This window comes from Octopus bimaculoides, chromosome 4 (assembly GCF_046866305.1).
Source record: "Octopus bimaculoides isolate indiv1 chromosome 4, ASM4686630v1, whole genome shotgun sequence".
Classification (NCBI taxonomy): Eukaryota; Metazoa; Mollusca; class Cephalopoda; order Octopoda; family Octopodidae; genus Octopus; species Octopus bimaculoides.
Genome location: NC_142931.1, coordinates 139,101,326 through 139,126,325, shown reverse-complemented (window position 1 = coordinate 139,126,325; position 25,000 = coordinate 139,101,326). Strand labels below are relative to the sequence as shown.

General features: G+C 38.6%; 1 protein-coding gene across 2 annotated transcripts in view; it reads right to left on the bottom strand.

The window, feature by feature from the left end:
- Positions 1-3,838: 3,838 nt before the first annotated feature.
- Positions 3,839-25,000, bottom strand: part of LOC106867057 (chitin deacetylase 7) — a 32,657-nt gene continuing 11,495 nt past the window's right edge. The window contains exons 2-3 of one of the 2 annotated variants that reach the window (XM_089351563.1): positions 9,624-9,682; positions 3,839-5,246 (exon numbers count right to left, since the gene is read on the bottom strand). In XM_089351563.1, the coding sequence (XP_089207689.1) occupies positions 4,300-5,246; positions 9,624-9,682 (1,006 nt within the window). In that variant the 3' untranslated portion in view covers positions 3,839-4,299. Of the gene's footprint in view, positions 5,247-9,623; positions 10,114-25,000 lie in introns of those variants that run through there. The other variant, XM_089351565.1, reaches the window with a different exon arrangement.

The window sequence follows — 25,000 nt, the reverse complement described above, 5'->3', positions numbered from 1 at the left end:
CCCTGAAAGTCGTTTTTTTTTAAATATTTACTACGGTTTGCTTGAGGCTAACCTTCATCCTACACCTCGATCCCGGTATCTTATACATCCCCCCCCCCAACACACACACGTTCTTCAACGTTGGAAATTTTCCCCGCCCTTGATTGCGCGTTTTCCATGTTAAAAGTTGTTGCTTTGAAGTTGTGTTCTATGCACTATCTTCTAAACCAGCGCTATAGTTTTGAATACGCAGTTAGATGCAAATAAAAACCAGTTGTTTACTATTCCACATTAAAGTTAATTAGTTAGTTAGATGCATATTAATTCTAAATTTTTTTTCCTCTTAGCTTGTCTATTTGCGGTTGCTTTTCTCTCTTTCTCTTCATTGTTATAATCTTTCTTGCTGGGTGGTGCACCCACCCAATCCGGCCCTCATCACCTATACCACAAATCTTTGTACTGAAATTTTATTACTGGAAGTCTTGAAATTCCAAACTCCCTGTTCTTCCCACCACTCTAACCCTAACCTGCCATTTTTACAGATATTACCATAACTGCAAGTTCTGTCACCCCCCCCCCCCCTGAACTTTGTTAATGCTAACTGTCGTGGGAATGATCATAATATAGGAAATGGGATAATAATAAGAGTACTACTAGTTTTACTGGTTGTTATAACGTTGGAGGGTGGTGACAGACCTGGTAGTTATGGTAATATCTGTAAAATTGGCAGGTTATTTTTAGTGCTATTGGTTACATGAGATCAAGTATAAACCAGCAACCTTACCAAGTGCATGCCTGGTAAAGAGGATGCCTTTGCTGGACACCCTGCAGGACGAAAAACAAAACATGTTGAAGAGTGGATGAACTTATTAGAGTCAGCAGCCATCCAACTATATGAGTCTTTGAGTGCTGCAATGATAGATACTGGACGTGACAATCAGCGCAGGATAGGAATCCTTAAATGAGGGCAGGTGGGCCTCTCGAAAGTCTTGGATGAGAACTTGTCTTGTGATAAGAATACGATATAATTACTGGTTGGTGGTAACCATAAGACATACCTCAGTTATGAGAGAAATGTTAAGAATGAGAATCCTAACTGCGTTCAGGAGGCAGGAGCTTTTAGCAAAGGTGTCGCATTCGGCAGATGTCTTTGTGGAACAGCAGCGCAGGCCCGACCGGAGTGAAGCTACTGCGGGACCTCAACAGTGAAGGAAAGGAAAAGAGACGAAGGTTAACAACAAACTATTGTTTGATTGTTATATTAGAAGTGAGCTAGAGTATAGAGGCTGTAGGAAAAAAGTTATTAGAACTCCGGACAAAATATCTATTGTGAGGAGCTGAAGAATGTGAGTGAACAAAGATTGGCTGATCAAATGAAGCTGGGACATAGGAAGCAATCTACAATATACAGAAAATATACTATACTTCCAGTAGAGAGCCACCGGAAGGACTTAGTCCAGAATTTGTTATTCTCCACAACAGAATTCCTGATGTAATTTTGTTTTTGTTGTTGGCACTCCATCGCTAACGACGGTTCCAGTTGATCCGATCAACGGAACAGCCTGCCCGTGATATTAACGTGCCAGTGGCTGAGCACTCCACAGACACGTGTACCCTTAACGTAGTTCTCGGGGATATTCAGCGTGACACAGTGGGTGACAAGGCTCACCCTTTGAATTACAGGCACAACAGAAACAGGAAGTAAGACTGCGTGAAAGTTGTGGTGGAAGAGTACAGCAGGATTCGCCACCATCCCCTGCTGGAGCCTCGTGGAGCTTTAGGTGTTTTTGCTCAATAAACACTCACAACGCCCGGTCTGGGAATCGAAACCGCGATCTTGTGACCGCGAGTCCGCAGCCCTAAACACTGGGCCATTCCGCCTCCACTGCGGTAACATTATACACTGAATAACCTATACTGCACTTTACCAAATGGCTTAGAGTATTTCGTTAAGTTTTCAGAGTAACTGTTTTTATTTATTCCATTTCTTGCTCTCACAGCATAAAATTAACCTCATTATTTTATTCAGTTTACATACAAGTTTTCACGCAGACCCTGTCTTATCCCATCGGATTCCATTGTTTCACATTTCAGTTCGTAGATTACTAAGCTTTCAATTTCTTTTACTTCCATTTAAGAATATCTTTTCTTTTACTTGTTTCAATCATTCGACTGCAGCTAAACTGAGGCGTCACCTTCAAGAATTTTAGACGAACGAAACCAACCCCAGCACTTGTACTTTTTAAAGCTCGGTGCTTGTTCTATCGGACTCTTTGCTGAGCCGCTAAGCACATAAGCACATCAAAACTGGTTGTCAAGCAGTGATGGGGACAAACACAGACTATACGTATCCTAATATTTTTACCAGAGATCAATCCTATAGCTACCACACACACACACACACACACACACACCCACACACACACACACACACACACACACACACACGCACGCACATTCATTTTCCGCCTACCACACGGTTTCGATCGGCCCAGGACTACAGCAAAAGATACTTGCCCAAGTTGCCACGTAGCATGACTGAACCCGGAACCATGTGATTGGGAAGCAAACTTCTTACCACACAGCCCCACTTGCGCCCATTTACGTCTAATTTTCTAAATGTAATTGGTTTTTGTACCTCGTGCCCTTCTTTATGATATAAACACATGTGAAATTCAATTACTGCAACTAAAAAACCTAAATAGATTTTACACTTGACATAACAGCCTTCCACTTGGATTTTAGAATGCAAAATGATTTTTAATTACTATACTTATAAGGGTAACACTGTAACATGATTTTTGTCTTTCGGTAGCAACTTTTATGTCCTACTTGCTTGCCCCTAGAAGATATGAAAAATAGCTAATATTTCCTTCAAACTTTGTTTATGTTACATTTATTCAAATTCCAAAGAATCCCTCTCAGCACATGGCTATCATGCTCTCCCACTACTCCTGTTCATGATCAAGGATGCACGTTTTGTCAGCTACTAAGAGATATTCTCAAGTGGTTAAGGTCAAGCAACTGACAAGCAAATCTGGTATTGAGCAGAATATTTGTTATAACGATATTTCTGCTTCAGCAATTCAGATCTGAGTCTACCTGAAATGTAATGGAAAATAGAACAGTTTCAAAACATTGATGTTCAGGTCACAAAAGCAAAGTTTGAAGGGAATATTAGGAATTTCTTTTGATTTCTAGGTAGAAGCAAATAGGAAATAACACTGACAAAAACAAAAAAAAAACATTACTTAGTATAATTGAATCAAAGATCGCTATATTCCAAAAGCCTTCCTTCATATGCCCGAAGAAAAAGCAAATGGAGTGTTATCACAGAGCTATGAAATAGAGAATGTCTGAGGTACATCTTGAATAAGTAGAGGCGCAATGGCCCAGTGGGTAGGGCAGCGGACTCGCGGTCACAGGATCGCGGTTTCGATTCCCAAACTGGGCGTTGTGGGTGTTTATTGAGCAAAAACACCTAATACTCCACGAGGCTCCGACAAGGGATGGTGGCGAACATTACTGTACTCTTTCACCACAACTTTCTCTCACTCTTACTTCCTGTTTCTGTTGTGCCTGTAATTCAAAGGGTGAGCCTTGTCACACTGTGTCACGCTCAATATCCCCGAGAACTACGTTACGGGTACACGTGTCTGTGGAGTGCTCAGCCACTTGCACGTTAATTTCACGAGCAGACTGTTCCGTCGATCGGATCAACTGGAACCCTCGACGTCGTAAGCGACGGAAGTGCCAACATCTTGAATAAAAAAAGTACATCGAATGGGATAATTGTTGCTGATATGTAACAAATTATAGCATTTTCTCATAGAAATCGACAATTCTGAAAACATTCAAAATCATTTATAAACCTCGTTTTATTGAAGCGAAGTACATTTACATAATGAACTGTATAAATCTACTAGAAATTCAGTCTTAATTCGTATTTTCATCTAATATATATAAGATATAAAATATTTTCAAATTTCATGCTAGTTTGTAATAAAAATTAAGCAATTAATAATTTTATAATGGAATATTTTAACAAGATTACTTTGCAAAGCTTTAAAAATTTTGAATTGATTTCTTAAGAGCGGTAGTAATACATTTCTACGTATTTTTAGGTAATTTATTCAGATAAGCGATAAAACTTCATAAAGGGAAATAGGAAATTATAGAAAACGTTGATGAAGAGCAAAATATTTTTAAAAAACACCCAAAGAATGGCAAAATTCCGAGAACAATAAGTGACATCTTAAATAGTTAAATTTTCAGTCGAAAAATAACCCATCATCTTGTTTGTTTCTCCTTCTCAGTTATTTATTTACAGTTCCAACTTTTGAATTGAGAGATTTTGTCCAATGGAACTGGATTCTGAATCCATTGCAAAGCTTGAGACACAGTCACAATCCATACATCTTCCATGCTGCTAGAAACTTCTCTCAAAAATATCTGCAATGGAAGTAAATTTCTCTGAAGCCATGGCATATGCAAAAATATGCCGAAAGGTGCCTTATTTCTTTCGTAATGGCGATTAAAGTTGTCTTTCAAGTAATTTACGACAGCCGATGTGTTTTGAGGAATTGTACATGAATCAGCCATTGAACAAGCACTGCCTTTGTCATTGTACCAACGTATAAGTGGGACTTCCCATAAACCTGGATATGATTTCTCTGGGCAGTATTTAAGTGCACAGTATTTCCAGTTAACCGGGTAATCAAGTGTAAAGGGCCACGTTGGTATCTCTGTAGTATCAGACATTGAACCTGTAACCATCGAACTATCGTAGTAAAATCTATGATCTTCCAAACTTTTGAACTGGGCATCTTTTCCCAGTGCAAGAAACGGTGAACGCATTCCTCGAATATCTTCTGCTGGAATATCGGACTTTTCACTAAGCCAGATTTTCATGCCATTTATTTCATCGGTATAAGTCTTGTAATCAGCATTCAACCAGTAATCTTCTGGAAATTTATGCGATTTGCTATGAGAAGCTATTTCATGCCCCTGGTCATATAATTCTTTCACACTGTTATAATTAGTATTATCGCCGGAAACGAAAAATGTTGCTTGAATTGGACAGCCGTTTGGATTGGTTAGGTTCATGCTAAACAAATCTCTGTAATAACCGATATTATGCTCATTAATTCCGTCATCAAAAGTCAATAGAATTATCTGCGGAATTGCATTTGTTGGCAATGAGCCTGGAATTTCAGGCCCAGGACATTTACAGTTCGGTAACTTGCAATGTTCTGGACGACAGGGACCTGCAAAGTAAAAATCATAAAGTCCAATCAAAAGATGAACGTTTTTTTTTTTAATAGATACGAACACATATCTACTAACTAACTCTTATATGGAATGAGGCCTAGAGCTATTGATCTACAATAATAAAAAAGAAACATGAGTTTCAACCATTGGTACGAGGGTAAAAATGAAACTGTGCAAACAATAGGGGAAATCTGTAGAATCAGAGAAAACTGCGCAAAAATTTCATTTACCGTGGGGATTTTTGGAAGGTTGTTCTTCAACAGAGAGCAGAATGATGCAGTTATCTTGTAAGCATAGCCATTTATACGATTATTGCTATCGGAGAAAAATAAATAATTATATAGCACTATTAAATAATTATTTCAAAGATCACTGAAAATCTTCGTGGGAATACATAGATCTAAATATGTTTGTAATACATAGAAAAATATCCGGTGACTCAATGGCTTGCTTATCGAGGAATATAAGTGAACGCAGTTCATTTATAATATCTTGGAGAGATTTCCATCAACGTTAACTATACTTCATTTTAGCTGAATGGTTATTAACTATCAGGGAATGTATATTACAAAGTAATATAATGGTACTTTATTTACATTATTTACATTTGACGGATAGTTGTCCTCATCGTGTTTGTTGTTAACACAACGTTTCGGCTGATATACCCTCCAACCTTCATCAGGTGTCTTGGGGAAATTTCGAACCTAGGTTCTCATTCCTAAGGTATTTTTCGATGTTGTTGTTGTTGTCATTATTATTACTACTAATACTACTACTATTATTATTATTATTACTTCTACTATTATTACTACTACTACTACTACTACTACTACTACTACCACTACTAGTACTATTATTATTATTAAGGTCACTGCCTGGAATCGAACTCGGATCCGAGTTCGATTCCAGGTAGTGACCTGAACAACAACAAAAACAACAACAACAACAACAACAAGAGCAACATCGAAAAATACCTTAGGAATGAGAACCCAGGTTCGAGATTTCCCCAAGACACCTGATGAAGGCTGGAGGGTATATCAGCCGAAACGTTGTGTTAACAACAAACAAGATGAGGACAAATATCCGTCAAATGTAAATAATGTAAATAATGTACATAATTCCTCATCTCTTAAATATAGAACTGTATAACGGTAATTATTTTATCAACCCGGGTATGATGAAAGGCAAAGGAGACCTCGGTAGAATTTGAACTCAGAACGTAAAGACGGACGAAATACCGCTAAGCACCTGGTCCGACGATTCTGCCAGCTCACCGCCTTCAGTTCGTTTGTAATACCATGGAGAGATTTCCACCCGTGTTAATTATACCTCATTTTAGCCGAATGGCTCTTAACTGAACTTAATCTGTCTGACGCATTCATATCAGACAATGTATATTACACAGACCACTTGAGCTGATGTTTGTGGAATACAAAACTTAACTCTCCATTTTATCCCGTCATTTGAATGTTTAAACATCTCCATTGCCAGAGATTACTATTTTAATTTAATTTGCTAAGAGACTACAAGTCTATGCGGCCGTAATTTACACAGATTTTCAAGTAGTTTAGACTGAGAGCACAACACTGCCCCGCCTAACAAAGTGCCAGTCGTTTGCAGAGTTTACTTCCAGGTGTTATAGGTACTCATTTTGGTTAACAGGCAGCTTCGTTCAAAAGAATGACGATTAATTGCTGGAGAAATTAACCAAATAATCTACAAGTGATGTCAGTGAAATACCAAGATGGAAGTAATTGACCAAAATAAATTCTGCTCAACGGAACAGACTGCCCTCAGACTGAAATGATTTTGATTGGTGTAACATTGAGAAATGTGTGTGAGCAACAAATGGAAACGCAGCAACTCGGTGGATTAGATGACGCAGGGTTTCCCTTTATCGTAGATTTAGATGAATCGAAATACATGTATCGAAAATATCATTGAGGAAAGTGGGACGATGCGAGTCATTGGGTATTTGACTCAATAGAAAGACGTACAGGCAAGGGCTGTGTAAGAACGCCGATCGTAGGCGGGAAACACTTTGGTTGATTATAAACTTGTTGTTATTGGTAGAGAAACATACGATATGGAATGGATGGGCGTCCTATGTTAGTTTAGGTAATATGTATACCCATGAAGTTGTAAGCCATATTTTTAAATTCGTAAATCAAAACAATGAGAGTATACATGCTCAAGCAATCGAAGTGAGATGGGTGCTCGCCAATAAACAAAAATAGCCAAGGCGACAATGCAGAACGAGCGGTGCTTTATATACATCGTATCTGCAGGGGTGTTTTTTGGAGAAGTATATTCAGAAATCATGAACTGTCATTCACGAATCTGATTTCATGTTACATGTTTTGCTTATAAAGAAAAAATTCTTGCAAACTTTGTTTTCATGTTTAATGCATTTTCTTGTTTAAATCTGTTCAGTGTCATTGTTCCGGTGGCCTTTTTTTTTTTTATCTATGCAGAATATTACAGAATATACTTTCATTATGGGTTGCCGCTCCCGTCACTTCCAGTTGTGTCAGTACTACGCATTTTATAGCCAATTACTCCCATTATTTTATGACTCAAAACCATGTTGATCCTGATTTTCAGAGTTTACTGGTGCAACAGGAGATAAAAAACCCTATTCAAAGACCCAACCCGCAACACGGTTCAATTCACATTTTCAGGATGTAATATAGTAGTTAAAATGACTATATACTATACTACATACAATACCTCTTATCTAAAATAATCTATCAAACTTGTACACAGAAGTGGCTGTGTGGTAAGTAGCTTGCTTACCAACCAAACGGTTCCGGGTTCATTCCCACTGCGTGGAAACTTGGGCAAGTGTCTTCAACTATAGCCTCGGGCCGACCAAAGCCTTGTGAGTGGATTTGGTCGTCGGAAACTGAAAGAAGCCCGTCGTATATATGTATATATAAATATATATATATATATATATATATATATATATATATATATAAAAATCAAAATAAGCAACACGGATTTTAAAGACGATTGCAGTACGCATGGTTCATGCTACTCCATTTATTTAAGTAATGCGAGCATTACATTAAATGCAATATGTAGAGCAATCTTCAGCTGCACGAAAATGTAGAAAATTACAGTAGAATAGACATATTATAATTGTGACAACATTTCAAATCCAAGTGGGAAGAAGAATACATAAAAATCCATCTTGACATAGCCAAGGCTATCAGGCTAGTAATTGGTTCTAGGCAGGAATTCTAACTGTCTCTGATTTTATTGCCTCTTATCTAGTAGTTATAGTATAAGGGACAATCACTTCTAAGGAAAGGGAAGGTGTAAGCATTATGCATGGACATGGCTATAAAGGATATTGTTATAAAGGTTTCTCTGGTCAGAGTGGCAACACTATTATAGGTTGGGTTTTTTTTACTACTATCAAAATTTTGAGGAATTTAACCCTAAGCATATAGGTCAAACAGTGCTTTTTCCTTAGTCAGAATAGAGCATCAGTATTGTTTTACAGATATCAATATTAGTTTAAACAATATTTTAATAATAAGAAATATGTTAATAATAATAAAATGTAATGTAATTAGTTTATACAAAAATCATGAAGTAATGTCAGTATTGAATTCAGAGGCTATTATATATATTGGGCTCAGGAAAACTATTTTGAATTATTTTTAAAATTTAAGCTGATTTGTATAATACCATACCATACTATATTCTGGTGCCTAAACATAAGTACCATATTCAATTTTGAATCTAAATCTAAATCTTTATATGTATGTATGTATGTATGTATGTATGTATGTATGTATGTATGTATGTATGTATGTATGTATGTATGTATGTATGTGTGTGTGTGTGTGTGTGTGTGTGTGTGTGTGTGTGTGTGTGTGTGTGTGTGTGTGTGTGTGTGTGTATTTGTCCCCCCAACATCACTTGACAACCGATGCTGGTGTGCTTACGTCTCCGTAACTTAGCGGTTCGGTAAAAGGGACCGATAGAATAAGTTCTAGGCTTACAAAGAGTAAGTCCTGGGGTCGATTTGCTCGACTAAAGGCGGTGCTCCAGCATGGCCACAGTCAAATGACTGAAACAAGTAACAGAGTAAAAGAGTAAGGTCGTTAACAGGAGGTGAGTTAAAATTCCGGATATAAACTCATGTTTTGTGCCATTTAATATTTTTTTAAATGGTCGTTCGCAGGAAGCAACATAAAAGCGATAAATGACTGCTTGGAATAAGAAATATTTTAAGCTTAAACGATAAGAGAAAGAACAGTAGTTTTAAATAAATATTGAGTTATTACTGTGACAAGAGATAAAAACTTCACTGAAAGAAGAGATTTGGTGTATAAAATTCTTGAAAATATATTACTCACCAGTGAGTTCAGGTTTCTTTGTGGTTTGAGGATGATTTGATGGTTTAGAAGTAGTGGTTGACTTTGTAGGGGGTTTGGTAGCAGCTCCAACATCATTTAACTTGGTGGTTTTTGATCGATTTATCTGTGCACTGCAATCATTAGAGTTTGGCCAGTTACAGTTGTTAATTGTTGGATCAAAATGTAGTCCTGGAGCACAAAGAAATAATTTACCCCTTTCATATCCTGTACAGTGATAGAATTGGGAAAAGTCTGTTTCATGACACACATATTCACCTACTGTTCCACAGCTTTTCTGAGAATATGATGGAGTAATAAATAAAACATGAACCAAAATTAATGACAGCCAAACTGTTGTTTGTTGGTATTTCTGGAGAAAATCTTCAAAGCCCATTTCGATGAAATATTTGTCAATATAAATGTATATATATATATATTGCTTAAAGTATTAATGTATTAAGCAGAAAGTCTGAAGTTTAGGCCGCGACTAAAATTGCTTGATTTCTTTATTGTTTTTAAACACTTTGTAACATAAGAAAAACCACAATGACTATTAATGAGGTGGCTATTTATAACTTTTCAAACGGTTCCGCCCACCATTCTCTCTCATCGTCAGTGCAGAGAGATGAGCCTTATTGTAAAGAAAGAGCAGGCGTTTGACGAGTTTATTTATTCTTTTTTCGATAACAACTTTTTGTGAATGTGAGGTAGAGTACAATTTCATGCTTCACAAGGACGTTTTAATAACAGAAAACACTTTCCAAACTAAAATCTTAATTTTCTCTATACGGTTTCCATTCCCTACCGATTCTATTTCGCTTCATTTACGCAGCAAATTTTGCCCACCTGAAGACCACGAATACAGATCGGTGCATTGCGGGCCTTTTCAGGCTTTACCGAGAATATTTGTAGAGTAATTTGAGTGCATTACATTCGACTAAGAATAAGGATCGCAGCATTTATATTTATTTCTTCTGCGATTAAAATTCCAAATTCTACGGGGTGTGAGACGTGGTCTCTTCCATTTAGGTAATTTTAGTGTAGTCTGCTGTTGCAAGCGTATTGAACAGGTTCCTGACTGGAGGTTATCATAACTTCCCTTCTATACTTCCCAAGATGTCAAAAAATAATGCTAAAATACTCTAGACAATTACCTCCTCTGCTTCTTTAACATCCCTGGATTCCGATCCAGCATTGTACATCACGTGACAGGCTCGCAGATCATACATCCTAATCTTCTCAAGGCGCGAATATTTTCGTCTTTATCAATAGATTAGTTTTGCTGTCCAGATTAGACTCTTTACTCAAAGCTCACTCCAGAAAGTGTTGCCTGTAACAATACTGATTTCAAATTTTGGCACAAGCCAGAAACTTCGGTGGAAGGGGTAAGTCGATTACATCGATCTCAGTGCTCAACTGGTACTTAATTTATCGACTCCGAAAGGATAACAGGTAAAGTCAACCTCGGCGGAATTTGAACTCAGATCATAAAGACAGACGAAATGTCGCTGAGCATTTTGCCCGGCATGCTAACAATTCTGCCAGCTAGCTGCCTAAAGTTGCCTGTAACTATACTGATTTCATTCATTTACACTAAAACATTCCCTTGGACATCGGCAACAAGGACATCCACTTAATTGACTCAGACTTTCTTTCTTCGCCCTTCTACAAGATATATGTTACCTCAAGCACTCTTTGAACTTAAACTACCAATTTTCGACTGTATTTCTTCCTGCTTCGAAGGTGTTTATCTCACTTCACATTTATGCACTTGGAGGGTCAATCAACGATTGCTTTAGCGTAACTAGTCCGTGCATGCTCAGCTATGATTTAGATCTACACCATTTCCACCTTCTGGGACCAATAGCATTTCATGTCAGCTAACTGATTATAGCTCCAGCTGTTTTATACCAGCTATCCCTGGCAATAAATGTACTTTACTCGTGAGTTATGAGAAATAGCTAGGCCTGAGATTGAAAGCAATTCACACGCAAACATGACCTCAATCCTACAAGTAGTTCGATAATAGACGCACTGCAACAATTCATGTAAAGAACACAGCACTCCACACCTGGAGAAAAATCGCTAGAACTACACGCTGGACCCGGTGCTGCAACTCCTGTAAGACCATCTTTGGAACTGCAACACGTAGGTCCGTACTTTGCACCAGTTGAAAACCCTCATGAATCTTAGACTTCAAATGACCCCGCAGGTCACTTACTAAAATTATTTCTAGAAACTTTATAGAATCTTTCTTCATGCAATCACGATGGTTCAAGAAGCAGTATACTCGCAGAGAAAACCACCTCATTTGCTTCCCGTGTATGAAGCATCTCACAGCATACACTAGTTAAATCTGGTCGCTTCAAATGGACAAGACAATGTCCATTCTATTATCCTCAAGCAGAATTGAGAGCTTGGTTGCCTCAATTTTTCGAGTCGAAATCGGGTGATTTCTGCCAACGAGGTATTGAAAATCTTGCTGAACGTTGGGAAGAAGTTGTAAACAACAAGGGTGAATACATTATTGATTAATTAGTTGTTATTTTTTATTAAATTAAAAAAAAAAAAATTTTTAACCGGCGGGAACTTAGTTATCACCCTAATATATATACATAAGTATATATTAGCATATAAATACACTTATAAGATCACGTATATAAATATATGGTAATATGGGCATAAATACATATCCACACGAATATAAGTGTATACATGCATACATATACATCCATGTACGCATATGTACAAGTATAAACATACACGCTAACTAACACATATACACAGACGCACACATGCAAATACATATGCATGCCTTCAATACAGACATCCACATAAAAACATATCTAGGTCCTAACCTGTAAATATAAACAACTTTTTAAAAAATTGCTGAGTGTAAAATAATAAAAATCGGATGAAAGACATGCAGAATGGAACACCATATATAGAATTATCTATAAATATAACGATTAAGCAGGTTTGTAAAATACAATAAAATTAAATAAAAATAAAATCTTAAACATGAAAATAATATATACGTATAGCAGTCGAAAGTTTTCTTAAGAAATACGTCGAAATATATACAATATTTTTGCGATGCGAAATAAACCATGCATTACAAAATACAAATCCAACAGTGGAATTGAAAACTAATTCAAAATTCAAAAAATATATACTATCCATTTTGGTATTTTGTCAGCTGACATTCTAAATTTTGTTGCGTGTCTACAGGAATTCAAGAGTTCGCGCCTTTGATTCAAAGCGCTATTGTCCTGGAATAAAATATAGAATTTTTCCAAAAGACATAAATTACATTTGATGGGTCCTTTATGTGCTACGTGTCTGTAAGGTGCAGCTCTATCTAAAATATTCTATGTCACGTTGAAAGGTCGGGCTTCTTTTTCTTTTAATTTCCAAACATATTTTGCCAGGTTGGTCTTTGTCCTATTTTCGGGGTATCGGAAGGAATTTCTATGAGTATAAAATCGGGTCTTGAAAGAATTTACCGAAGCCCCTGTGTGAGTTCTATACTGATGTGAGCCCTCTATTTGCACTTTGGCTCAATACACAATTCCTTTCTCCAGACATTTTCCTTCCAACGTGCAGGAGGTCCCATCTTTGAAATTGCAATTTTTAGGAAAAGAATCGGCACTGTGGTTATTTGCAATTATCTTATTGTTGTGTTGGTTAATGAAAGTTGGTTAATTGCAACAAGAATAGCTGATCTTAAGCGTTCTTCTATTAAATATTCTATAAAACTTATGGTAAGGTTGAAAATATCTACAGACTAATTTTAAGAATTCCCGACCTATATTTGTTTTACGGCCATATTAAAAGCTGGGTTGAACCACAAAACCCTCCTGATCCTAGTTCTACGTGTTGCATTACTGCTAGCATTAAGTTGGTTATACATCCGGATAGTTAGACGATACAAAAAAAGGACAGAAAAAAAGAAGGATGGGTCATTCAGGGCTTTCTATCCTCAGTCGAGTTCCAGATCGTCGTTGCAGTTTCGGCCGGTAACACTCAAGACGGCTCCAATCTGACCGGCTCGAAGAAAATCTAAGCTAAGTGCACTAGATTCTTTGGAAGAAAGCAAGCGAATGCATACGGAAAAAAAACAGAGAAATGCTACACAATTACGAATACAAACAACAGGACATTAACAACAGGTGTCTTTCGACTAAGGACGAATTAAATTAACTGGTGTGCGTGGAAGTGAAGCCTTACGGCAGGAACATAGGAGATAAAAGTCGTGGAAAGGAATATAAGAGATGCTACACGGATGGTAGTCGAACCAAGAAAGAAAGGTCAGGCTGTTTCTTTTCAGATATCACCAGAAAAGGTAATTAAAATTCATTAAAATGACAGATCTCTCGGACTTTCAAAGGGGTCAAATTGTTGGTGCTCGTATGGCAGGCGCTAGCGTAACGAAAACAGCCGAAATGTTTGGTGTGTCAAGAAGTACTGTCTCGAAAGCAATAACAGCCTTTGAGAAAGAGGGAAAAACCGTCTCGTCGAAACAAAACTCTGGAAGAAAACCAAAACTTTCAGATAGAGACCGTCGGACTCTTACGCGAATTGTTAAAAAGCTCCCGAAATTACTGCAGAGCTTAATGACCACCTCGAGAACCCAGTTTGCACAAAAACTGTTCGCCGGGAACAGTACAAAGCCGAATTTCACGGGAAGGCTGCAATCAGAAAACCTCTACTTTCAAAAATAAACGTTGCAAAGCGTTTAGAATGGAGTGAAAACCTACAGAATTGGTTCCTAGAGCAGTGGAAGAATGGTATTTTCTCGGACGAGTCATCCTTTACCTCATTTCCGACCACCGGCCGAGTATACGTGTAGAGACAGTCAATAGAAGCATTTGACCCAGACTACCTTCTTCCAACTGTTAAACATGGAGGAGGAACTGTGGTGATCTGGAGGGTTATAGCTTGGAAATCCGCTGACCCAATGGTTTCCCTTCATGATAGAATTAATAGTCAAGACTATTTAAGCATTTTATCTGATCAAATTCATCCTATGTTTGCAGAACTGTTTCCAGAGGGAAACGTAATCTTTCAGGATGATAATGCACCAATTCACACAGCTAAAGTTGTTACTGAATGGCATGAGGAACATTCTAGTGAAGTTGAACATCTTATCAGGCCACCACAGTCCCCAGATCTCAATATCATTGAACATTTATGGTGCATTTTAGGAAAAGAAGGAAGATGTTGATATCCACCACCATCGTCACTACAAGTTTGGAAACAATTCAAACTTTGTACGAGTCCGTACCTCGTAGAATTCAAGCTGTAATTTCTGCCAAAGGCAGTCCTACCCCATATTAAGATAAATTTGTTTGAAATTTTAAAGTGTTTCCATTATTTTGTCCAACCCATGTACACACACACACACACACACACACACACACACACACACACACACACACACACACACACACACACACACACACACACACACACAACACACGCACATATATATATTTCAAAGTCTATGAGGATTACTTAAAATGGTTTTTGAAGTGTAAGGATGATCTTTTTAAATAAGAATTTTTTTTTAATATGAAATCTATTATGAAGATGCTACTAACATTTTTGTGAAGATGTTTTTAGTGTGTGGGCGATTTCGTTGAACTTTTTCAAACACACGTGCTCTTACACACGTGCTCTTACAGATAGATAGATAGATAGATAGATAGATAGATAGATAGATAGATAGATAGATAGATAGGGCTGTGTGGTAAGTAGCTTGCTTACCAACCACATGGTTCCGGGTTCATTCCCACTGCGAGGCACCTTGGGCAAGTGTCTTCTACTATAGCCTCGGGCCGACCAAAGCCTTGTGAGTGGATTTGGTAGACGGAAACTGAAAGAAGCCCGTCGTATATATGTATATATATATATGTATGTGCGTGTGTATGTTTGTGTGTCTGTGTTTGTCCCCCCACCATCGCTTGACAACCGATGCTGGTGTGTTTAGGTCCCCGTAACTTAGCGGTTCGGCAAAAGAGACCGATAGAATAAGTACTAGGCTTACAAAGAATAAGTCCTGGGGTCGATTTGCTCGACTAAAGGCGGTGCTCCAGCATGGTCACAGTCAAATGACTGAAACAAGTAGAAGAGTAAAAGAATATATATATCCACGATACCAGTTTAACAAGATTCCAACGGTGCAGAAGTGAGAGATTGAGCGATAGAGAGAGGGGGAGGGAGAGAGAGAGAAAGCAGAAAAGTGAAAGTGACACAGTACAATAGGAATGTTCAAATTTCTAATATTGTTTAGTGTCATGAGAGAAAAAATTCCAAAACTAACATACAACTAAATTACTAACGTTGATGAGGAATAATAAACAGCAGGTTTTAATTTGCATCTTACTGCATATTGAAACTACAGTCCTGGTTTAAACGACAATTCATAAAATACAACCAAAACACATCAGTATTGTTATTATTATTATCATCATCCTCATTATTATTATTGAGTGAGAGAGCAGTGCATGCTATCAGAGTGACATTGGGGTAAAATATACGAAGCCCAGTACACCCATCATGACTACCCGTCTGATAAGGGTACACCAGGTACATGCATCACAACCATATGTGCATGACATGGTGATCTCATATCAAGATAAACAGCTCATGATCTCGCAGGTGGGGCCCAGTTAGAATTTTCTTCAGGTCGAATAGCCCATCCCGCACAAAAGGTTCCTGAATAAGGTTTGTTTAAGGATGTTGAGCAAAACAACCCATGTTTCCAAAAGTGAATTATTCAAACCCCAAAGAATTCCTCTCAACACATGGCTATGATGCTCCCCCACTACTTCTGCTCATGATCAGAGATGCACATATCGTCAGCCACCAAGGGACTTGCTCAACTGGTTAAGGTAGGTCAAACAACTGACAAGCAAATTTGTGGTATTGAGCAGAATATTTGCTGTAGCCCATCTTTTATACCAAGGCAAAACCATGTACATGATAACACTTCCAATCAATTAAGATCAGAAGCCATGAGAGCCACTGCCTGGTACTGCATATTATTATTATTATTATTATTATTATTATTATTATTATTATTATTATTATTATCATCATCATCAATTGAAAACCCAGAGTTTATTTTGCTGGATATGATGGAAAGTGTCAGCTATTCACAACCAGCAGACTAAGGTGACACTTGTTTACTGGTCATGCTTCAAGAACCCATGCGAAGAATTCTTGCAGTTCCAAGGAATGCTGATTTTTGTAGGTGTTCTAACTTTATACTTGCATCGATCTTTTAAAGCCATGCTGGTAGTTGTGTGCTGATACTTCCAAATGCACCAACTACAATTGGTATCACTTCTACATTGACCATAACCTTCGTATTTCCCACTTCAAGTCGTCACAGCTGTTTATTTTTTACTTCTTCTTTCACATTGGTCCTGTTGTCACCGGGGCATGCTATGTCAATTATTATACGTGTTCTTTCTGTCTTATTCACCACAACAATGTCCGGTTTCCGATATCTGGTCGGGTAATCGCACTGGATCATTGCATCCCACAGGATTTTGCAATTCTCATTTTTGGTGACTGTCTCTGGAGTTTTCTCATACCACGTCTTTGCTCTTTGTTGACCGTGATTTCCACAGAGCTTTCAATGGATCATTCTTGCCACATTGTCATGATGTCTTTTATATTCGCGTTGTGCCAATTTCGGGCATTCTCTAACGATGTGCCATACCGTTTTGCCCCTCTCACCACACATTCTGCGTTCCTCGCCGTCGGTAGTGTTGTCTATTCTGCACCTCATATAATTGGTCCTTAACGCTTGTTCCTGAGCTGCGCATATGAGTGCTTCTGTCTCTATCTTCAGGTCACACCTCCTCATCCATAACCACCGGTTCTCTCTATCTGTCTTGGTGTTCACATCTCTTGCAAACTGACCGCACATTTTCTTTCCTTTTTTTCTTTGTTCACATCTTGTTCAAATTTTTCTCTAGTTATACAATTTTCACTTTTGATGACGCCGGCCTTCTCTGCGTATTTCAAAAGTGGTCCGACGGCATTCTTTGTATACCACACTCGGCTGTTTTCCTCTGCTTCGATACAGTCCTGGCAACTGATCAAACCTCCCCCACCCTTTCTTCTGGACAATTACAGCCTATAGCTGTCATTCTTAGGGTGGAAGGTTCCGTGTACTATCAACATTTTTCTGGTTTTGATATCCATTTTCTTCAGTTCTCTCTTTTGCCATTTTTTTTATTTCCGTTCCATAACATATTAATTGCTTGGATTTTATTCCATCCAGTTAATTTTGAGCGCAACATCAACATCAATCTTCGGAAATACTCCATCCTCAGTTGCTCTTTCATTTCCTTTTCCATTATCTCGTTGAACTCTTCTACACGAAGGTATTTGTATCCTTCCGTTTCAATTTGCTTAATCAAGTCTTTATTCGGTAATTCTATCCCTGCTAGGGTCTGTACCTTGCTTCATTTTAGGTAGATTATTCCACACTTCTTGAGTTCAAATTCCATTCTAATATCACTACTAAAACAGTGGACCGTGTTCACCAAGAAACTCACTTGTGTCTCATCTTTGCCATGCAGTTTCAAATCATCCATGAAGAGGAGATGGTGGATTGTTTGGGATTTAGGTTAATTTTCCAAAGTACAAAGGCCAAGGGCATCATGCAGAGAACGAAAAGCAACGGATAAAAGCTATCACCCTGAAAAATCCCTCTTCTAATAGCCAGGATGCCCAAGCTTTTCCCATAAGATGTCAGTTCAGGTGGGTGACGGACTTCAGTCTTCATTCTCTGACCTTTGAGTTTCATAAACTTCCTAATCTGGCGTGTCTTCACCATTTCAAATTCTTTCATGTACGACTTTTCAAGATCTTGCTGGATTCTCTTTCAAGCATCTCTGGTTATTTTCCTAAGTAATGAAGATAACCCCTCTTTGATTTCGTTATTTAGTTGATGTTTTTTTTTCCAACGGTTGTAATGGATCCTTTCATGGATGAGGGCGTGTCCTGCCCTTTCCGCTACTCTTCTAGCTTTATATGAATCCACTGGTGTCATTATATTCAAACCAGGTGGTATAAGCTTCGAGTCTCCACAGCTACACAGGAAAGTTAGATGGTTTGAAAGACGGCTAGTTTTTCATGGAGTTTCTCTATATGTCTCCATTGAAGTCTAATGTTGGCTCCGTACCGATTAGATAATATAGTTCTATATTTAAGAGATGAGGAATTATGTACATTATTTACATTTGACGAATATTTCTCCTCACCTTGTTTGTTGTTAACACAACGTTTCAGCTGATATACCCTTCCAGCCTTCATCAGGTGTCTTGGGGAAATTTCGTACCTGAGTTCTCATTCCTAAGGTATTTTTCGATGCTGTTATTACTACTATTATCATCGTTCAACTAATAAAATATCTAACAATCGAATCACGCTCTTCGTCTTAATAATAATAATAATAATAATAATAATGATGATGATGATGATGATGATGATGATGATGATGATGATGGTGATGATGATGATGATGGTGGTGGTGATGATGGTGATGGTGGTGGTGGTGATGATGGTGATGATGATGATGATGATGATGATGATGAAATTTCCCCAAGACACCTGATGAAGGCTGGAAGGGTATATCAGCCGAAACGTTGTGTTAACAACAAACAAGATGAGGACAAATATCCGTCAAATGTAAATAATGTAAATAATGTACATAATTCCTCATCTCTTAAATATAGAACTGTATCGTCTAACTATGTTTGTAACCTCATTCATGTTTTATGCATGGTTATACCACAGGGTTTTCCTCTCTCTCCATCCTTTTGACTTCTATAACTTTGGTTCGATATCGGTCATATTTTTCTTAGTGTTAGATACTTCTCATGAGGCGTTGTAATACGATGCTTCCCCTTCGACTGCTTCGTCAGAGAATAGAATTGCTTCGTCAGAGAATAGTTTGGAAATGATCCTATTTATGTTATTAACTAATTATATTAATTATTGGAGGTAGATATGATTTGAGCGTCTGCTGATGTAATAGTACCCTCATTAATTTTGTGGAAGTGTTTATACTTGCCTGTGTGCAACTTCACATTAATATCGAAGAAGTTGAGTCCTTGAAGCTTGCTACTAACTGTGATATTTAAAATGAGTTGAGAAAATAGCTTGCATAAATGTTTCCTCATCTAGATCGTGACCATTCTTATTATGTACTACACATAGACCCTTCCCTATGTAACCTTATGTCAGCATCCTTTATTTCCTTAAGTATATCTAAGATACAAAAGCCTGGCAACACCAGTACCTCTGCCCCATCATGGATACCTATAGAAACATCGGTTGTTGCATGCTTAATAATACGAGAGAACACTAGTCAAGGGAAATAATAATGAAACGAGTACGTATATGAGTTACTTCCCTTAAACTTTGAATATCGTATTTCACTCTATTACATACATAAGAGATAGACAGATATGCATACACGAGAGAGAGATCTATAAGTGAGTGTATATGTAAATACATGTATTGAGTCATCCAATAAATAATTCGGTTTTTTCAATTGCATGAGCTAAAAGTCGATGGGGTAACGGGATAAAGTACTTGCATTAACTTGCTATAAAAGCAGGCTGCAAATTATCTTGTGCTTATTCTTAGTTTCGAAGAGTGCAGTTCGATTTTAACAGTTATTTTTTTCAAAGCTATAATGGAAGTATCAGAGGAGCATATTCGGCATATTTTGCTTTATGAATTCAATAAAGGCAATAATGCAACGGCAGCTGCGAGAAATATTAATGCAGTATATGGGGATCGGACAATAAGCGTAAGCCAATGTCAGCGGTGGTTTCAGAAATTCCGAGCCAGAAACCACAACCTAGAAGGCGAATCTCGTCCTGGAAGATTTGTAGAGCTGGACGAGGACGTCCGGCAAATCCTGGTGAAACAAAATCTCATCGGAACTAGCAGAGAAGCGTGGATTTGGTCATTCATTCATTGACACCTGCGTGCCATCGGAAAAGTGAGCAAATTAGGTCAATGGGTTCCTCACACATTTTCCGAGTCTACTTGCAAGCAAAGGATCACTGTGTGCTCTTCTTTGCTGTCACGTCTGACGAATGAATCTTTTTGGGACCGAATAGTGACTGGTGACGAGAAATGGGTTCTCTATAAAAAAATGTCAAGCGCCGAAGACAGTGAGTAGGGAAAGGAGAAACACCGGCACCCCACGTAAGATAACAACACGTAAGGTGTTGTTATTTCTTTGCTGCGATATGAAAGATTTAATCCACTTCGAAATTTTCAAGCCAAACCAGACGATAACAAAGGAGATCCACTGCAAGCAGCTTGAGCAGCTTAAGTCAGCGCTAGAAGAAAAACGACCAGCTTTGGTTTCAAAAAAAGTGTTCTTCCACCAGGATGATGTTCGGCCACATACAGAGAGGATGACATTCCAAAGGCTGGAGCAGTTTGAATGGGAGACGATGACCCACCCGCTATATTTGCTGGACATTGCCCCATCTGCTTATCATTTATTCCGCAGTCTTCCAAATCATTTGGACGGAAAAAATATGAATTCTATAGATGAAATCAAAACAGTACTGGAAGAGTATTTTTTGTCACGGACAAGTAAATTTTGGAAGTGTGGCCTTGCAAATCTCCCAGATAGAAAGAAGAGCATTGTAGAAAATGAAGGAGAGCATATTCTAGATGAAAAAACAACTTTGTTTACCTAAATTTTAAAAAATAAGTATTTAAAAAACTGCATTATTTATGGGATGACCTAATATAATATACATGCGTATAGATAGATAGATAGATAGATAGATAGATAGATAGATAGATATACATATACACAGACACATATATATATATATATATCCATAAACGTGTATACATAAAAACGCGCACACACACATTATATATATATATATATATATATATATATATATATATAAACAAATAACAAAAAATGGATAGTGGTTCATTTACTACAGCTGTTTCAGACGTGTATTTTTACTGATCAATAGAGTTATTACATCATGTGTAAAAAAAGTTCCAATTAGGTGAATATATTCACGAATTAAACATAAAAAACATTCAAACGAATTCAAGTATGTGCCATTTCATCATGAAACAGCTGTAGTGAGTGATTTACTATCCATCCGTTGTTATTTGTTTATTATTGACTTTATTCAGAACCATCAATTGCCGTGCACCAGGAGCCTATTATGTGCAGTACAATTGGTGCAGTGTTTGTACCTAGGTACAGCCTTGAGACTCGAGTTATACTCAGCCGGACGCTAGTGATCGTATACTCAACCGGAATATACATCCGTCTTTCTTTCGCTGTGGACATATATCTTCCACTAACAGTCTTACGTTGGACTTACACAAAACATTATGACTACTGTCGTTGGTAACCGGAATGGAGTAAAATATAATATGCAAGGTTTAAGGGAGGTAACTCATGCGCGTAATTTTATTTTATGAAATTTTGCATAGGAGTTATCTCCCTTAGACTTTGCATATCGCATTTCACTCTATTCTGGTTACCAATGTCAGCAATCACGATGTTTTATATAAGTCCAACGTAAGACTGTTAGCAGAAGATATATGTCCACAGCGAAAGAAAGACAGCTGTATATTCCAGTTGCGTGTACGATCACAATCGTCAGACTGTATATATAGCTTTGCCGAAATTGCAAGGATAATCTGGATCTCGACTGAGGAAAGAAAACTCCGAATGAATCGTCCTTGTTTTCTTTGTATCGTCTGTCTGGATATATATATATATATATATATATATATATATATATATATATATATATATATGCGTGTGTGTGTGTGTGTATGTTTGTATGTGTGTGTGTGTGTGCGTGTGTGTGTATGTGTGCGTGTGTGTGTCGCTTCATATATATATATGTGTGTGTGTGTGTGTGTGCGTGCGTCGATTCAAACATGAACACGCATTAAAAAACACGAAACAACAACAACGCAAGGACGTGAAATAAGTACAGTGTTATTGGACGCTCAGGAAAGGAAAGAAAAGACGGACAGACAGATAGATAGATAGATAGATAGATAGATAGATAGATAGATAGATAGATAGATAGATAGATAGATAGATAGATAAACAAAAAGGAACAAGATTCCAAGAGAGAGGAAGTTCCTCATGAGACGCCGGACGAAGGTTGTAAATCGCTTCAACCAATAAAAATTAAAACACACACACTGATCCAATACTACCTCCCCACTTTAGCAACTAACATGCCAAAGGTAGTGAAAGGTCCCGCCTAAAAGTAACACTGGTGAAGATTGAAAAAAGCCTGCAACAATGATATGTGAAGGAGACATCAGACAAAGAAGCCTGGGTTTTTTAAAGTATCAAGTCAAACCCAAAGCCTTCTTTCATGATGCCAAAGAAACAGCCTCAGTTCGCTGCAAAGTAGGACCTCTCTTCCAAAAGGATGACTCCCTCACAGATAACCCAACCAGGATCATTGAGGTACTGAATGTCCAGTTCAAAAGTGCCTTTACCACCCCGTTGGAACACAGACAAGTGAATGACCCAGTGAATTTCTTTGCCGCCTCACCTATAACCAGCAAGGCAGTTACGACATTGGTGAAGATGGACGCAAACTCAACTGCCGGCCTTGATGGTTTCCCGCAATCCTCCTCAAATCATGTAAGCGTGCCCTGGCGAAACCACTACAGATTCTCTTACAGAGCTTTCTTGCAAATGGCAGGCTGCCAAGCAAACTGAAGGAAATAATAATATGCCCAGTCGATAAAGCAGGATACAGAGCAGATGTCAATACATATGGGCCTATCTCTCTGACTTCACACATCAGCAAAGTCACGAAATGGATAGTCAGAGGGAAACTCATCACATTCCTTGAAGAAAACGACTAGCTGAGTGATATCCAGCATGGTTTTCGACCTGGTAGGAGCTACCTGAATCAGTTCCTACAGCACTATGACTGGGTGTTGAGGAAGTTAATCAGTAACTCAAATGTAGACGTAATATACTTTGACTTTGCAAAAGCTTTTGATAAAGAGGATTATGGTATGATATGCCACAAACTGCGTGATTTCTGCATAGCTGGAAAACTTGGAGAGTGGTTACATAACTTTCTGAAAGACAGAGGCCAGGCAGTGGTGGCCAATGGAGCCATCTCAAAGAAAACATACGCAGTGCGTGGTGTTCCACAGGGCACTGTCGTGGGACCACTGCTTTTCATAGTGGCTCTTTTAGATATGCCCTCAGCAGCCCGGATAGCCACCCTTCTAAACCACGCAGACGATACGAAAGTCTCGCAGAAAGTACGAAACCTTAGCAGTGTTGCACGTCTGTAGCAGGAGTTGGACACAATTTACAGTTAGATGAGGACAAGCCCTGTGTTACCAGCGCCCAAAACTGAAGGTAAAACTTAGAAGGTACACTGACCCACAGAGGTTTACAATCCCAGAACCTAAATCAGTGCGGGACCTGGGTATCGACATGAGTAATGATGCCTCTTTCTAAGTGCACATACTCCCGAACTATACGGCTGTTATATTGACGACTGTATCGGTACGACTTCACTCTCCCGCGAACATCTAAACTCCTTCCTCTCTTTTATCAAATCTTTCCATCCTGCCCACCCCCCACTTCTCCTGCACTATCTCTGACACCTCTGTCTCCTTTCTTGACATTTCGGTCAGCATTCATCACTCCACTCTCACCACCTCCATCCACTACAAACACAGACTCCCACTCATACCTCAACTTCTCCACCTCCCACCCCAAACACACCAAGCTTTCCATCCCTTATTCCCAATTCCTTCGTCTACGCAGGCTCTGTAGTGACGACCATGGCTTTGAGGCACAGTTTCAGCTCATGGCTCGCCATTTCATCCTACGTGGATATCCCCTCACCACTATCCACACTGCCCTTGCCAGAGCACGTTCCGTGGACCATGCATCTGCTCTCTCTTCCACGTACCTACCCCGCGGTCTCGCGTCTCCCCACAACCACCACCCTACCTCTCCGATGCACCATTCTCTGAGCCTTCCGGCCACTCCAGTCCGATCCCTCCACTTCGCACATCTTCCCTAACCGACCCCTCCCCTCCTTTAAACGAGCCCACAACCTACGAGACCTCTTGGCCCACAGGTTCTTCCCTAACCCAACCTGCCATCAAGGCTCGTTCTCCTGCTCCCGCCCACGCTGCCGCACTTGCCCTTACCTCTTCAACACAACCCTCCTCACCGGCACCCATCATCGACCCTATCACATCACCGACTTCTTCACCTGCACTTCTACCAATGTCATATACTGTATCTCCTGCTCTCTCTCTCTCTCTGTCTCTCTCTTTCT